Source organism: Anabas testudineus, chromosome 9, assembly GCF_900324465.2.
Source record: "Anabas testudineus chromosome 9, fAnaTes1.2, whole genome shotgun sequence".
NCBI lineage: Eukaryota > Metazoa > Chordata > Actinopteri > Anabantiformes > Anabantidae > Anabas > Anabas testudineus.
Genome location: NC_046618.1, coordinates 21540279 through 21557850, shown reverse-complemented (window position 1 = coordinate 21557850; position 17572 = coordinate 21540279). Strand labels below are relative to the sequence as shown.

Genomic DNA, 17572 nt, shown 5'->3' with positions numbered 1-17572 from the left:
AATCCTATCTCATTTAAAGTCTGACACACCATAAATCAGAGGGGTGCAAGGACTACAACCAGATTGGAAGAAAAAAAAATGTGAGCAGCACCCAATTACCAGATCCCTCTCTCTAGTAATATACTATCTCTCACTGGCATCTCCACCACAGTGCAGACAAGCTTATAGCCTCATGCTGGAGAACAATGCGGGTGTATCATAGAAGGCAGGCAGCTCTCATTAAGCTTGGCTAACATGACTGAGCATTCAGTTGCCATACTTGTAATTGAATGTTTTTGTTGTTGGCCATTTTAAATCCCCTCTTTGGTAGTTAGTTCAGGACATTTTATTTTCCAATATTAACAAAAAAAGGCACCAAAATTGATTTTTGTATTTATGAGTTGTGTTGTTAAAGGTTTAGAATAAGTAATAAAAATAATAATAATAATAATAAAAAAAGTGAAATAAAAATAGTTAATTAAAATAATTGTTCAATGTCCATGACATTTCAAAGTAATTTAAATTATGGTGGTTAAAAAATAATTAAAAAAATAAAAATAATAAAAATAATAGCTAATCTAAAATAACAATTCAAACACTTGAGCAAAAAAAAAAGTGAAAGGGTGTTGCAGAAGAGTACAAAATAAGAGGGAGCATAGGTAAATGTGTGAAAATGTTCATACCTGGTACTGTTTGAGCATGCCATTGATGAGCAGTGATGACTGTTTCTCCACCCTCTCAATGACGGCATGGGCCACACCATAGTAAGACTGGGAGCTGGTTTGCCCAGTAGGAACACTGTACTCATCATCCACATCCTGTTTAGCTGACCTGAATTTGTGGTGGATATAAAAAAAAATTTAAAAAATTGTTATTCAGGAGCTCAGCTTGTGGACAGCCAGAAACTTTTAACGTATCTTATAGCAATACCACAAACAACACAGTCAAGGACTGAAGCATTTACTGTCTAATACATCATCTACTGAGTGAGAAGAAATATTATACTCAATGATGTTTTTGGCAGCCTTCACAGTCACTTCATCTCCATTGGCATCGATTATCTTCTTCTCCTCTGTTTCTGTCTTGGCCACCTCCTCTTCCTCCTTATAAGGCAATGTTGATAATACATGATTTAGAGCACACTTCATATAATAATAACAGCACAGACAGATCACTGTAGTAGCTCTGATGGTAAAAAAAAATAAAATAAAATCATAGCATTAGTAAAGTGCATTCATCTACAGCCCTCTGCTGGATTTTGATGTATTGAGTGTGTGTTGCACATACAGAAGTCTGAAAGAGATCTCAATGATCTATCTATTAATGCTCTACATTTTAAGGATCTGAAGTGTTGTAGGGGAGGGAGGCTCATTTCGGATCCTCTACTGTGAGATTTAATTCATGAGAAAGTCACTGACCTCCTCCTCAAACTCTGAGCCACTCTCCTCGCTGTCTGAACGCGGGGCTACTTCATACCTGGTTTTCAGGAAGACAAAATACAAATTACAGTTGCAATAAACTCTGGATCACACAAAACCATAATATACACCTAGTGCACCCCCGCCACAAATTTCATCCCATAACAAGAAGCTGTGCACGGGAGAAGTTTATTACCTTTCTGGGGATCCGTCTCATTAATTCCTTACTCAATCTTAGCAGGAAATGTACCTTATAGTGTCCCCTTTTTCATTAGCTTCAACATTCTACATTTCCACACTTCTAAGGAGATGCTAACAAATCTAAGATCATTGTATCATCAGTGAGAATAAATGCAATAGATGGTTTGTAATACTGTAAACACAGCAATAAATAATGCAGGAAATGTTTATTTAAGCTCTGCAAGAATGTGTTTTTCAATATACTGGAGATATTGTCATTCAGAAAATCAGCTGTGTTGTTAACTGCAATATTAAATATTTGACATTAAATTCCAGGTAACTCTGGGGGTAAAAAGGACTTCCAAATTCATGAGTGAGTTGTTTTTATGGTGGTTTGTGGTTATAATGACCAAAAGCTGGACAAAGCTTTTAAAAAAAGTTCAGAAATTATGTTTTTTGATTATACAGAGCAGAGAGAGAGTGTAAAGGACCAGCAGCTGCTGGTGTGTCCTTCAAGAGAGTTGGTCTTTTTTTGAAGGACACATCTGACTCTGGGGAGCTGGTTTGGTGTCAGTCTCGTCTACCCTGTTTTTGCTGCTCTCTGTCAATCTCCTATTGCAGGTGATGCTCCTATTCCATTAGTGTAACAATAGTGACATTTGAGCAATTACATGTAAATGTGAAAAACCTGCACTCTGCACCGGGAAACACAGCATAAAAACAGCAATGATAGTCCCAGTGTCACCATGCCCATTTAATGATATATTTCTAAAATGGTAATGGACTGCATTAATATATGGCTTCTTCCTTAATGGACAAAGTTTTGCAGTTTGCTTCTCAGCCACACACATACAAACACAAAAGCTGACACAAACAATGCATTGTGTGACTGTGTGAGATACGAAAGGACACAGAGCCTAAGGCCAAGACCTTAAGGGTTCCTGCTGTTTCAGGTATGGGTTGTTAATTTTCCATGGTGTAGTTCTCTAAAGAGTTACATTTCAGAGGCGCTACTGATTGAATGACCATTTTGGTTGTGTCAGCTTCAACAACTCAAGATGGGAGTTGATTGTTAAGTGCTTAGTTCAACACTGTTGTTTCTAGCATTCGTAACAGTGTTTAGTTATTAAGCCATAACAATAAGGAAGCTGGAATAAGCATTACATAACAGTCACCCTAGCCGAACAGAAAAAGTGTAACCAGCAGAAAGACAAACAACAACATCACTTTAATTACAAAGAGTTACTGTGAAATAATGTGCCTTCTCACCCAGGGTTCATCTCAAGCCAAGCCTCCAGCTGGCTGGATTTAGGAGCATCCGTTCCCTGCAAAACCTTCCCAGTCTCTGTCTGAATCACTTTGACTGGCAGCTCACTCATTTGGCTGCTCTCATCCATGGGCTGCAGGACAAAAAAATAATCCACAAGGAAAAATTAACACACAAATTAAAACTGAATTCATGTTGTTGCAATGTACATTATTGTTTTTGTGAACAGAACAAAATGTGGTCTTTTATAGAGGAAAGAAAATGTATTGTCACTGTTCCCATTTTTCTAGTTATCTGCACTAATTGGTCATAAAATGTGATCTGATCTTCATCAAAGTTACAAATATCAACAAACACAGTGTTTCTAAAATCACCTGTCATAACCAGTTTATGCAGAAATTACAATTACAGTGCCATTGCTTTTTCTTAATGACTGTTCAACGTCTGGGGTACAGACTGAAGTGCAAGTTGACAAAAATCTGTGACAATCATAAAACACAATGTTTTCATCAGTGCTAATAGATTTGTTGTGGTAAAAGGCGATATAGTTTAAAATAATTTGTATGGCAGATGTTGATCAATTTACATGGAAATGGCATAATTATGATAAACTGATAAAACTCTCAATAACTTGCGTAATTCTGTTTCTCTGAGAGCATGAGTGAAAGGGCGCACAAATGAATACACAATCTTTACAGAATAGACTCATGTTCTGTGAATATGGGTGCAAAACAAGTGCACCTTGTGTCCTTGCTAATTTATCTATTTAAATTAATTTGAATAATAAATGAATGAATCATAAATCCCAATTTCAATCACCCCTTTAATTAGAATCCAACATTCACATTTTCAAAGCTCCCTTTAAAGAGAAACAATCGCAGGATGATTAATGAGTGTTTCTTGCAAAATTGGCTATCAAGGCCTTAGCAAACTTCTTTCTGACAGAAGAAGGAGGTGGAGAGAGCAATTATAATCTGTGGGAATCTGTGAATGAAAACAAACACTGTAGAGCTCTAATTGCTTTTGTTGCATTATTTACAAGGTATTTGATTTGCTTCAGCTGTATTATTACCCAGGGTACTTTTTTTGTTCTTTCAGTCTCTGAAAGCATAATTACTGTTTGTTTGATCTGACGTTGAGATTTTTTATTTCTGCCAGAAAACATTTCGAGGACAAAGGTAAAGTGCAGATTTGGATTCACAGCAACCACAAGTATCAGTCAAAGTAGAAGAGCAGCTAATGTCACAAAATTTAATTATATTAAGAGAAGAGAGGACACAATTACATTAAAAATAATTTTCTGTAGTGTCTGTCAAGATAGAAATACAGTAAAGTACTGCGGCTTACCTCTCCATCAGGTCCAATGGCACTAGTGCCTTCACCATCTCCATCCACCTTCTAGACATCAAGTACATAAACTCATTCAGTTCACATATCAGTACGAATTGTATTATCCTATATCAAAACAAGGTATATATGAAGTATAGATAACTCCAGCACATATAATCCTATACTCTACGTAATGATGGCTCCACAATAGTTGTTTTTGATGGCATACTTTTAGTCTATGGGCAAGGTCACCTGACACAGAAGTTACAAAGGACATTATCAACACTCATCTAAGGTACACTGTATTGTGCTTGCTTGTGTAGCTGCTGAAATAATTTTTCTAATAATTCTCTTCTCAGAGTCATCATCACATGCACCCCACAGTATGCAGTTAGACCAAAAGCGCTCAAGGCTGATATGAGTGTCACGGATTTCAGACCAGATATTGAGAATGGATGAAAGTCTGCAGGTGTCCATTTTGGTCAAAAATTATACTTATAAGTTTAGATTAGATATAAGTTCATAGCCCATTACGTCACTTAGTGTGAGACTCTTTAATCACTTTAGATCCCAAGGTGGTTATGTTATCTTGGACAATACCAAACCGTGACTCTAATGATGACATTAAATGTGGAGGAAGGAAGGTTGATTAACATTATATAATGTTACATGGCCTGAATTTTGTCTGTATTTTTATTGGTATTGAGATATGGACCACTACACTGTTGGAAAACTACAGAACAGCAGCAATATAAAGTAAAAACCTTAAAGGAAAAGAAAAAATCCTGTGCTAAATCACCTTCTTTCTCTTTCTCCTTCTCTTTTTCTCCTTAGCAGCTTGGGCAGCTTTGTGTTCGTACACCAGCGTGGTGAGGTTCGCCACATACTCATCCGTCTGCTGCAGCAGGTAGGCCAGGCGCTTGTCTTTCTTTTGGTCAATTAGTTTTCGGTAACCTTCCTCATCTTCAGCCTGGGTGACAGATGGTGACGGGGGTTAATGGTGGGAGAGAACTGGAGCTTCTTCAGGATAACAGTATGCACAATTATCTGCAGCTCAGATACTATTGATTCAATGCCTGATCTATGCTTTATATAATTAGTGCAACTGTGGTGTGATAATGCATCAAACCAAGATATCATATTACTGAAACTAATAAAGGAATCAGTTATCAGCCAGCTATCCATCTTAAATACTACTTCTTAATCACTGTCATGACAGACTAATCACACTAACAACAAAGCTCCAGAAATTCTCACTGTGAACACGAAGCAGAAAAACTACATTATTATATTATATTTGTGTTTTTCTGGTTGCCAACCTCAAAAGGGCAGTTCTTAAATAATGAGGCAGGTGCCAGAGAACATAGAGCTGAAAAATATAAGAGGATGTGCTGCTTCTTTTTGTGATGGACAGTGAATTCTAGTTTTTATTTATAACAAATCATTATACAAATACAGCCTGTGCTGGGACATACTGCTGTAAAAGCTAAAACTGTTATGTGCTTTAGATTAGTGTGAAATCTACATTATAGGGAGAGACAGTTATGAAGAAATTTACTTAGTTTTCAATTTTAATGTTCTTACCATAAGTCTTCTCATACGCTCCTTTTCGATTCTCTCAGTCTCCTTCTTCTGTTCACGCTCGGTGTTGGTGTGCCAGGTGGCAATAGCCCTGGTGAGTTTCTGGATTTTACCAGAGACTGAGCGGTGATACTCTTTGAAATCTTTAGCATGCTGAAGGATACTGTTGAGATACTCCTGAAAAATATGTTACAAAACTAGTTGAAGTACCGTTACTATTTCACCACAGTGGCACACTAGAAAAAAGTCATTAAGCCCTGTGATTCCAGACTCCACTTTCTTTGTCAGTTTGTTATAGACTTTAGATGGATTTCAACATGCAGGGGCTGACTGATGCTGCTGTCTTGTTTTCAGCAACCAAACAGAACTGAAAGCTGTTTGGGCTGTCAACATCCAAGACGGCTGTCAACAATTCTGGCATTTTCTCATTTTAATCTTTTTTTTCTGTTTTTAGTGAAAGTTTCAAGGTTTTCTTGCAGCATTAGTGGAGTATGTGGAGTATACACAACTCACAAGTATATTCTTAGTAATTATGATGTTTCTAAAGCTTCAATGTTATTATACTGGTAAATACACAATTTGTTCTTAAGCCATACCTGTAATGTTCCCTATATTAATTTAAACACATTTTTTAATGTGGCTCACCTGATGTTTCTGCCTGCGCTTCTTTTCCTGTTCAAGTTTCTGCTGCTTTTCCAGCTTCTCCGTCATGCGTGCCTCTCTCAGCGTCTGCCGCTTGCTGCGCCTGTATGCCTTTGAGTTGAGGGCTGTCTCCAGGGTTGTGTCTCTCCTCATACATGCCACCACATCCTGCCTCAGCTAGATATATGCAGGGGTTACACATAAAAACTAGATTTACCAATACTGTTTACTGGACGTTAAACAAAACAAAGTATATAATTGAGAGGTTCCTTCTGAATGTCATACAAAAATATTACTAGTGTGCATTCCTTTGTGCCAGCTGCCCTGTCACTGCCAATTACAGCCAAAAAGGCCTAAAACATTAAATCTTAAACCTTAAAATAAAGACCATTAAGTCTGGAGGGCCTGGTGATGCACTAATTTTCAATCCACCTGAAATTAAGTGACTATGTTGGCAAAAAAAAGTATAAAATTGGCCAGACTGAGTCCAACATCTCCTACAAATCTTTTTTTGTTTTTTTAATCTTACATGTCTTTATGTCACTTGAAACTAAATTTGCAAACAACTTATCTTGATGGTTATAAAAAGGATATAGCACTTTCAACCCTTTTAGGTGAGCCTGTCCTAAAATAGTACATAAAGATGAATTTCCATTTGTGCAGTGACAAAGAACATTAAACACGGCAACTTTTGTTTACCTGCCGCTGGAAGTTGAGTAGACGCAGTGCCTTGAGCTCCACTGTGGCTTTGGTCCTCAGGTCAGGAGGGAGGGAGCCGGGTAGGCTTTCCAGTTCCTGGATCCGATGTGCAATCCGAGCCTGCAATCTGAAAAATATTAAAAGGACACAGAGTCAAACAGTAGCAAACTGGTCTAGAACATGTTAGAAATATTAAAAATAACGTAAGTAATTAACATTTGTTGTCTGGTATTTATTGATTATTGATAATCTCTTTTAAATTAATTAAGCCAAGCTTTCTGACATGTTGAAGTGGTGATGATTAAATGTAAAAGAGTAGTGTTATGAACGTTACAAAGATCAAAAGTCTACCCTGACACAGCTTCGTCTGTTATCTAAGGACTGAAATTAAGTTTGGTCCAAATTCTGTTCAGATGAGTTGGGCTGGGTAAGGTCAGGTCTGTGTGTACTATACCCAACTGGATCCTGAACGGACAAGGTATTAGAATTGAGCTTTGTTCTGACCAGGGAAGTTTATGTTTAGAAATCCACTCAAAATGTTTCCTCTTAAATGAATTTGATTCACATATATTGAAAAGACTGTCTTTTTCTTCTGTTGCCCAGGTAGTTACAAAATGTTGCACTAGGTGAGTACAGGACTTATTTACATCTGTCTTTGAAACTAATAGTCACTGGCTACTTTATTTGATACACATGTACAATACAATACAATCCTATACAGAACCTCAGCATTGAATTCTAGTTTTACAAGGTTATAATTTCTCAGTTTTTGATTGAGGAGGTGTTCATGATCATGTAGTTTTGTGAATGCCACGCTGGTGGTGGCTCTGTTTTTGAGATATGAGAGGTTCCATGCTGAGACACTAATTATTTTTGAAACTGTGTGTGTGTATGAGACAACATGTCCTTGTCATACAGTACTGTTTAATGGAACTAGTGTGAAATGGGTTTAATGGCACTAGTGTGAAATGGGTGATGAATACCTGTACTCCCTCTCCTGCAGGATCCCCACTGGGTCCAAGCCCTGGGGCTTCTGGACTGGTGTGATGCGGTTTTGCTTCTGCTGCATTTGGAGCATGGGGGACACCTGCTGTCCAGGAGGCTGAGGGGTCGCTGAACTGCCTGGCATGGGACCAGATGGTGCAGCAGCTGCCTGAGGTGGTGCAGGGGATGGGCGTCCACTGGGAGTAGGAGTAAGGTGCTTCTGAGCGCTGGCTTGATTTTCACTACCCTGTCCTGGAGACCACAGATCCATAGAAGAGCAAATATTAGTTTTATACAAATATATTGGTATCAGTGCACATTTTGTCTAACAAGTAACAATGTCAACTAAACTGACAATCAGCCTGGAAACACTCATTACAAGCTTGTCAGTCTATCACAGGGTTACACACAAACAGATCTGTAGCAAAACTAACATTTACCCACTGGTTTCTGGTCAGAAATGTGTCCACTTTCAGCTATATGGTCAAATTCCCCCTGTGGAGAAATAACTAGATCTTTTAAAAACTGTAATGAGTTTGATTTAATAATTGCTGGTGTTTTTGTTTTTTACTAGTTGTAATTCAGACTCTACAGTAGTCTTCTCCTTCAATCTCAGTGACTGAAAAAAGTAAGCTATTAAAGATTTACATGCATGTACCTCAGGACATGTAGAATTTATTGCAGCATATAATTTCTAGAAGTGCCCAGCTTCATCTCAAACAGACACAAACACATCATGACTGATGCACAGACCACGCAAAAGTGTTAGCTAGTTTGTATGGGTGAGCACTACCTAGATACAAATAATGTGGATGTTGTGGATGCTGAGGTGAATCAAAATCCTCTAGAGGTGGATCAAACTTTTAATATTAATGACAGATGATTCTTTCATCACATCAGATATAATGTTTATAAACAAATATTTATAAAGAAAAGAGCAAAATCTTGCTTCAAAAGCTTTAAAAAGAATGAAATATTTAATGTCACAATGGTAACAACAACTCAAATGAGACATCTCATTTGCTTTGAGCAAAGCATTTAATAACTACATTATTTTGCCAAATTTACACATAATTACTCAAGTGCGATGGTATTGTATGTCTGCCACTTAGAATTTGTGTGTTGTTTTGAAGATAATTATCATGATCCAGGTGGAGGTGTCCAGCAACCAGGTGACCAGCAATGTGTTTAAATTGGGTTTCAGTATAGATTTCCTCTCTGAACCAGGAAATAATGAGGCATCTTAGTGCTATTACAGTGTATTTTCAGTCAACCTCAGATTGCAGCATTTTTCCACTCTATCCTGTGCAGCTTCAAAGAATTCACTTTAGTGCACTTTCAAAGAGGATCTGATGTAAGACTGCACATCAAACAGCTAGGCACATCCTGGTCAGTCTCAAAACCCACGCACTGGATTATGAAGTATGGAATGAAAAACTGAATCCTACGTCAAAGCTAATGTAACTCCCAGTAGCCTTAGTTCAAAATTATGATTCATCTAAAATTGCAACGGGTCTACCTTACACACAACAATACACCGACACAGTACTCACCGTCAGACCAAGGCTTGGGCCCTGCACTTTGACTGTGTCCTTGCATTACTGGGGTTGGGCAAGGACTTGACTGTGGTCCACCCATAGGAGCCATTGGCATACCTGTCAAAATACCAAGTTCATACTCAATTACTCAAAGGCAAGGTTATTCCTGAGCCTGATCATGTGAGCCTGTGACAGGATGGCAGCTACAGTTGCAGTTTTTTATTTTGTTGTCTGTTGGTTGTTTTTTGTAAACTAAACTATCTGTTATTATTATATCTCAATCTCCTGCTAAATATTTAATCTTTGCATCATGTATGTAATCATCAAAATTATAAAACTGCAAATCTTTGTATTGCTTTGCTACTAACTGGTTTACACAATATTTCTTAATATTAGCAGGTTTCTAGAAAGTCCCTGGACATAGTTACACGTGCCCCTTTAATGCAGTTTGGCACATTGTTCATGCTAGGTTACTTTGGCTTTCAGGTGTGGACGCTCTGATTTCTGATCTTGACCATACTTTATAACCATCTCTTCTTACCAGGTCTGTTGTAAGGACTAGTACCAGGTCCCTGCTGCTGCTGCTGTTGCTGCTGCTGTTGTGGTTGCTGCTGCTGCAATGTAGGCAGGCTCCTCTTTCCCTGAACAGCAAGTTGAAGGTTTTCAGGTAGAGGCTGTCCACGACCGAGGATCTTATAGGCCAGAATCTGAGCTCTGAGCTGCTGGAGCTGGACTGGGCTGAAAGCAGAAGGTCCCCTCCCCATGTTCGACATGCCTCCTTGTGGATCCATGGGCATCATCGGGCCTGACTGTGAAGGAGGTATGTGTGGCGGTGTGGGTCCTCCAGCACCTCCACCTCCAGACATGGGACTAGAAGCATGCTCATGGACACCCATGGGTGATGGATGGGGGGACATGTATCCTAAATATACAAGGAGTTTAATATGTTTAAAAGCAAAACTATCTTAGTACCCTTAAAGTAGCAGTAGTAAAGTAGTAACGCAATCTATTGGGCCAGATGGTTATTAACATACAAAAGCAGAAAATACACAAACTTCTTTGAGGTGAGTCTTTAATCTTTGCTCTTCTTAAGGACTGATTTGTTTTTATCTCTTCCAACCAATGAGACATATTTAACTTATTTAGACTTACTACCTAAGAAAGAATAATTACCATATGGTTGATGAGTTTAGAATCTGCAGATAAGTGCAGAAATAGGGGTTGTTTTAATGGTTACAAGCAAAAAAGGGTTGGGAACCACTGATTTAAGTAATGATCATGTTTCTGATACTGCTGAGCAAAACCTAGTTGCCTAGCCACAAATGTAAATGAGTAAACCAGTCATTTTAAAAGCAAGAAGATACCTTGGCTGTGCTGGTCCATGGGACTCTGAGGAGGCCCCATACCACTATGCAGAGACCTCATCCCTACACCTTTTATGTGACCATAGTGCAGTGCGTCTGCCATGGTCTTGTCATTCATCCCATCCATGGGCTATAAATAGATAAGAAAAAAAAGATGCAAGTTAAAGATTAATTTTTGCTTAGCATACAACTTATTTCCCTCCAATCTATAATTTCTCATGCAAATCTGAAATCGACATCTACAAAAGTTAGGTACAAGGTACAGGCAGGGTAGGAATTGTGAATATATTGCAAAATAAATAGAAAGAATACAAATAATTTGTCTTTTCTTTGTGGCACAACACTCACAGATACTTAAAAGTAGTACTGTATGCATATTTTACCTTGTGCATAGGATACATGCTGTCCTGAGAGTAATCACTTTGCCCCTGGCCCTGCATGCCATGAGGTGCATTAGGTGTTCCAGGTCCAGGACTGGGTCCCATCATACTGTGAACAGAGCCTGGTGAGGGGTCTGGTCCAGGACTGGGGCCCAAGATGGGACCAGGGGATAGACCTGCCCCCGGAGAAGGGCCAGGATGAGACATACCACCTGATGTGTCTGAAGGGGTGGACATCTACAGAACTGCTGGAAGGATACCAGACAGCCTAAGGACAAAGAGGAAGAATATAATGTTAACACCATGCAAATAATATAAGCCCAACACCAACATAAGATTCAAGATTGTATTTAGTATTTTAACTTTTTATATATTTTATGTATACTGTTGATATAGCTATAACACCTGTTTCTTTTTATATACATGATTTAAAAAAGTTAAATCAACCAACTCAGTGGTGGTGTCAATAGAAATCAACTACATTAATCACTGCATAGAATTACATAATATTTATTCTGCTGTTTTTTACAAAATATGAAATTATTTTAACAACAAATACATTTTGTTCTGCCATTATTAGATTACATAAATCATGACATGATAACCTAGGTACTCTAACATGTTCCACAGACTAGCGTTAATTGACATTTGTTGCAATCAATTCAATTTCTCTGTCTCATCAATAAAGGTAAAATCCTTACAGAATTCTTAAATCATAAGCAGTGTTTCATATCACCAAACTGTACATGATAAGACATAATTAATTTTTAAATGTATATTCTCGTAAAAAAGAAAACAAAACAGCAATCTGAACATTAAATTAGTCATAATATATAAGTTTAAGGCACATTAGACATTTATCCATGACAGATCCATCAGAAAGGCATGTGATCAATTTGTACGTCAGTATGTTTTGATTGTTATAACTCTTGATTGTTTGAATGCTCTCACACCTTTTTGCCTGTTTGCACAGCAGTTTATACGGACACCAAGTTTCTACTTTTACATCTTTTTACTTGCATCAGACTAGTATTGTTATATGTAGCAGACTTTGGTAGTGTATTATATATGTATTATATAAGTACATCAGAGTCAAGTTAATCTGTATTCCCCGTGCCAGAACCTTGGCAAATAAGAGAATAGCTTTAACAGAGGGATTCAAAAAGTACAATGCTAATGTATTAAAACAAATCAGGATGCCTAAGCAATGGGTCCAGTTAAAAAAAAACAAAAAATATATTCAAGTCACAGTGTTAACTTGTTTGTTTCTCTACAAGTAGAAAAGGAAGTTATCATTTAGGCAAATCTACCTATGTGTAGTGCACACCAAATGTAAATGTAATGTTGTTTTTCTCTGTTGACTGCACTTTGTGTTAAGTTATGTGATTAATTATAACAGTAATGACAATATTTTAAAAGCATCCACTTTACTGCAAGTGCCTGCACCTTCTGCACAGTACTGTCCAGACCAAACGTTAGCTGCACTGACTACGTGGACTGCTAAACTTCACGTAAACAAATGCCTTTGCAGTGGCTGTCACTGTCACTCTAGCATCAATCTGACTGATCACTTTATCAAACTATGAACTGTCGTCAGAGCCACAGCTACTGTGAACGCACAACACGTCAAGTAACGCTACGCTGTCAACACAGCAACGACTAGTGTCAATGCTGTCAACACATTTCCAGGGGAAGTAACGTTAAAGAGCGCTGAAAAACACTGAACCTGAGTCTAAGCTACTTAATCAGCAATAATATACACATACAATTGTGCGATACAGATTACATAACACTAACCACGCTAGGATACGCGTTATATCTTTAAGTGTTTTCAGTCAGCTAGCTAACCTAGCTTAAAAACATCACTCTGTGGAACTAGCTGTGATTGGATCATGGCTTCCCCGAAGCTGGTGGCCATCACGGATATGCAGACAAACTCAAAGTTTCGATCAAAGTCAAGCTCCCGACATGACCTTAGCGACATTTTTCTACTGGCAAAAGCTAACTTCAGTATTAAATTTAGGAGGACTCGGTTTGAAACGGCAAACAGCGGCTCCGTTTTAGCCTGTCAGTTTCGCTCGACCGTTAGGAAACTGAAATCGGCTAACGGCTAGCTGACGTTAGCATTAGCACAGTGGCGCTCGCTCTGGTTCTCCAAGCTAGCGGTCTGTGTCCGTGTCAGAAAGTTTGGACAGCTAGCCGTACGCTGAGCAGCTACATGCCAGTGGTGTCAAATACAACACGCCACTAGCGAACATACCTTTCGACTCAACTGCAACAGCCCACAGTTCGGTGAAAATATGACAATATTCCCTCAAAATGTGACGTTCACTCCCCCTAGATGTTGTTTTGGTGACATATGAAAGTTTTTCTTGTGTCGCCATTGCTGATTTGTCAATGTCACCGGAAATGCCGCCTATCTGTACAACGATTGGCTGAATCGCACGTCAATCGTGGTATTTTCTCTCTTGGGCGTGTCTCTGGATGTGCTGTAAGTTTCTGGTGGAGTAGAGAACCCAAGTCAGAACAGCACCAGGAACCCTGAGGAACTAATGAACAGTAACAGTAATGCTGCAATGTTGTATATTTTATGCTGTGATAAGTACCATTAAAACAAACAAGGATCATCTGTTTTGATCTGCTAGTGCAAAATCCTCTTCCTCCTTCTAACAATAAACAGCAAAGGGAGGAATATTATCAGGTAAATTATACTTAATATATAAATATTTAAGTAATATTAAATATATAACTGATATAGCAGTAGACACTCAGATGCTAAAATGGGAGTTTGATACTTGGATGCTTGGTCATGCTGATGTATGGAGGATTACGAGGAACAGTAATGTTAAAGGCACCTGCTTCTATTTTAAGTACAGTTGAGATGTCATTAGTGTCAGCATTGTGCAGGGCTACATGGGCAACTAATTTGGGGACAACAATATTGTAAAAAATACAAAACGAAAAATGTTGTTGCTCCTCTGTGCAGTCCTAAAAACTGATCACAAGATGGCAGCAGTGACTTGCAGATGCTAAAGTGCAGTGTCCTGAGCAGCTCTGTGCTGTCACACAGAAGCACCTGGCAGGTAATGAACTACCGCAGGCATCTGACGTCTAAACAAACATGCCAACTCCGGAGTGATTGATTTCTAGCCCGCATTTACATGCACTAACTTAGTAAGTGTGATGATAGCTTTGTAAAGTTTCCAAAGCAAGCCATGCAAATAAACCACACGTCTAGTCAAGTTACATTTGCATCCTTCTGATATCAGAAACTTTGCTTTGTTTTCATTATGAAAAGATCAACCTGTGTTTACTGGATATTTGTTTGTTTTAACTTGACAGAGCAATTATAATTTTTTCTACAGAGCACAGTTCATAATTTGTGTGTAAAGTGTATCTTATGCAAATCAATTAAAATAAATATTATTACTCATTTAAAGATTATGATACTGTATGTCAAGATCTTAAATGTACTGGCAGACGTCAGGCTTTTTAATTCAATGAAATTTTATTTATATAGCGCCAAATCACAACAAAAATAATCTAAAGGCAATTTACAGTGTTTACAGTGACGAGAAGAAAGGTGCATGTGCTGGAGAAAATAATATCTGTGCATTTCATCGTCAACATTACACAACTACATTTTAATTTTATAATAACTATGAGCACATGTTTAGACATGTCCCAGTACATTTGGAACATGGAAGTCAGTTACGCAAAAGCTACCATGGATCAGTACTATTTAAAATTCTAAGTTTCACTGCAATCTGTCTACGTGTAAGCGATGACCTTGTAAGACATTCAAAGTAGTCCATCGTGACATCTGATCATTTGAATATCTGACAGATCAGTAAACAAAGCCACATATTTAAACTTTGATCTTAACTTCCCCTCCTCAACAATTCTGCCCTTTTTATATGTCTATATAAAGGATGTGCACAGGGTTCCTGAATGTAAATTTTACCCAAATAAACAAACTTTATTAACTTTGTGGTTAAAACCGCCACCCCCTTCAGATTCACCGATCCAGGAAAGGACTCTGCCGCAGTCATTTGGCAGTGAAAGGACTAGTGGTTGTGGCTTCCATTCACCTTGAAACCCTCTGTAAAAGGCTCCGGTGAATCACTGGTGTGGCATTTTATTCAAAGTCTACAGGTTTTTAAATGCATGAGCTGAACAATGGAATATTTTTTTATAGATGCAAAAAAGGTCTCTTGAATTGATTTTTCTTCATCCTTTTCCTTTATTAAATCCTTGTTGGAGCTTAAACAACTTTAACCAAAATCAATCGTCTTCTTTCTTATCTAATCTTTCTTGTGGGTTTTTTTCTTTTGCATTTTGTTGATCTATTTTTAAAATATCGATTCTTCCCAGAAGAGAAAAGTTATTATTTGCAAAATAAAGTAATGTCAAGTTGGAGTTATAAAAACACCTGTTCTTCTGGGGGATATTTAAGTAACTGGGACAGCACTTGTTTTAATTAGTGTGTGTGTGTGTGTGTGTGTGTGTGTGTGTGTGTGTGTGTGTGTGTGTGTGTGTGTGTGTGTGTGTGTGTGTGTGTGTGTGTGTGTGTGTGTGATGATGATGCTGTAACTCTCTCTTCATAAAAAGAAAAAAGTCATGTTTATGCTACATTTTGTTCAAGTAGCCTAATTGTCCGATCACTCTTGCAAACAGTAACATTTTCTAATTTAATGGAGATTATTCCATTTATTTATTGAGTAATTATTTCGATAGTGTGCTGGATTGAATTGGCACCATTTATTGCTTTTATAAATTTCATGTTATTTGCAAAAACTATTTAGTATAGCTATTTACTATATTTATTTGACACGTTTCCTCCCTTCTGAACACTGCCATTAATAAAAAGGAGATTTCCTCAATAAATATCCTGCTGTCTTTTTTAAGAGAAACATTTTAAACACAAATAAGAAAACCTCAGTTTAAATGTAATATTTATTATCTCTGTAGATTACATACATTTCTGGCACAGGTCCAGCTTCATATGAATCTTTATTATTCATTTGTGTTGAATGATGTTGGCAACGTTACAAAAGCTAAACGGTCTCTCTGTGTGTTTTTTTAGATGTAGTTTTACTGTCACACATCAGGCAACAGACAGATGAGCACACATCCTACATACTGGTGCTTGTGCCCTGTGTGGTTCTTCACAGGTGTGTGCAAACAAAGGGCGTGTTATAATTAGTTTTACATGAGCCACATTTGGCAGCGAGCTGTTTGTTTTTTCTCTGTGTTATCTGAGAGTCCCATTTGAATAACCAATGCTTACATTGTGGCGCACTTATTTCTGATGTCAGTGGCTGTTTCAACAGAAAACAGAGGTTGCAGAATAATAACATGTGCAGTATTTATGACTTCTGTGAGGCCATATTTTTTTCCACAGTCAGATTTTATTACAGTAGGCACATATGCATATGCATTATTGTTAATAGAAACTGAAGCAACTTTTTTCTTCTGGTGACCTTGGTTGACTTTATTGTTTTGTCTTCTGTCTCTCTCTTAATAAAAGTTTTTGATCTGTACCATAGACTGTATATAAAAACGATCTGTACTTTGTTTTTCTTCACAAATTCTGTATTTACTATTTCAGCTTTTTGCATTATTATTTTTATTTTTTATTTTTTTAAATTATGTGTGTACTTCTTTCTCTAATTCTACATTACTAGTCTTCAGTATTTAGATTTTTTTAAGCCTTTCATTATAAAGTTATGTTTGTTAATGCAGCATGTCAAAATTGACAAAATTGATCAGGACTGTTTGTGCTGATTAAGCTTCTTCTTCTTCCATTTTAACTTCTTAACTCTTTTACTTAATAATTATCATCATTAGAAGTAATTGATGTGCCACAAGTAGTAAAATCGGCAAGTTCTGTGTGTTGTTTAATAAAAGTGTCTAATAAACCTAAAGAGGTGTCTGCAGGATTGACTTGCCGTCCAGTTTGGCCCCAACTTTTACATCATTTCAGCAAATGAATCAGTCATGATTGAATCAACTATCTCTCTCTCTCTCTCGCAGCTTTATCCCATGGCCTTCTAACCAGTGTTTGTTATTTCTCTCTTTATGTGCTTCTTATAAAAGAAAAAGCTTTGGGAAGATTTACGGGCAGGTGCACTCTGCCATCACTTCACCCTCAGTTTCTGCCTGCTGCTGCTTAATTTGCAGGAGCTGCTTTCGAATACTCTCAGGAGAC

At 37.7% G+C, this 17572-nt stretch overlaps 1 protein-coding gene across 1 annotated transcript in view; it reads right to left on the bottom strand.

Moving 5' to 3' along the window:
• Positions 1–13744, bottom strand: part of smarca2 (SWI/SNF related, matrix associated, actin dependent regulator of chromatin, subfamily a, member 2) — a 46028-nt gene extending 32284 nt beyond the window's left edge. The window contains exons 1-15 of the mRNA XM_026342552.1: positions 13622–13744; positions 11365–11629; positions 10982–11111; positions 10159–10539; positions 9633–9734; positions 8079–8331; positions 7096–7222; positions 6400–6573; positions 5758–5931; positions 4973–5143; positions 4192–4242; positions 2847–2977; positions 1398–1455; positions 985–1082; positions 663–810 (exon numbers count right to left, since the gene is read on the bottom strand). Coding sequence (XP_026198337.1) covers positions 663–810; positions 985–1082; positions 1398–1455; positions 2847–2977; positions 4192–4242; positions 4973–5143; positions 5758–5931; positions 6400–6573; positions 7096–7222; positions 8079–8331; positions 9633–9734; positions 10159–10539; positions 10982–11111; positions 11365–11598 — 2232 coding nt within the window. The 5' untranslated portion in view covers positions 11599–11629; positions 13622–13744. The remainder of the gene's footprint in view (positions 1–662; positions 811–984; positions 1083–1397; positions 1456–2846; positions 2978–4191; positions 4243–4972; positions 5144–5757; positions 5932–6399; positions 6574–7095; positions 7223–8078; positions 8332–9632; positions 9735–10158; positions 10540–10981; positions 11112–11364; positions 11630–13621) is intronic.
• Between the last annotated feature and the right edge of the window lie 3828 nt (positions 13745–17572).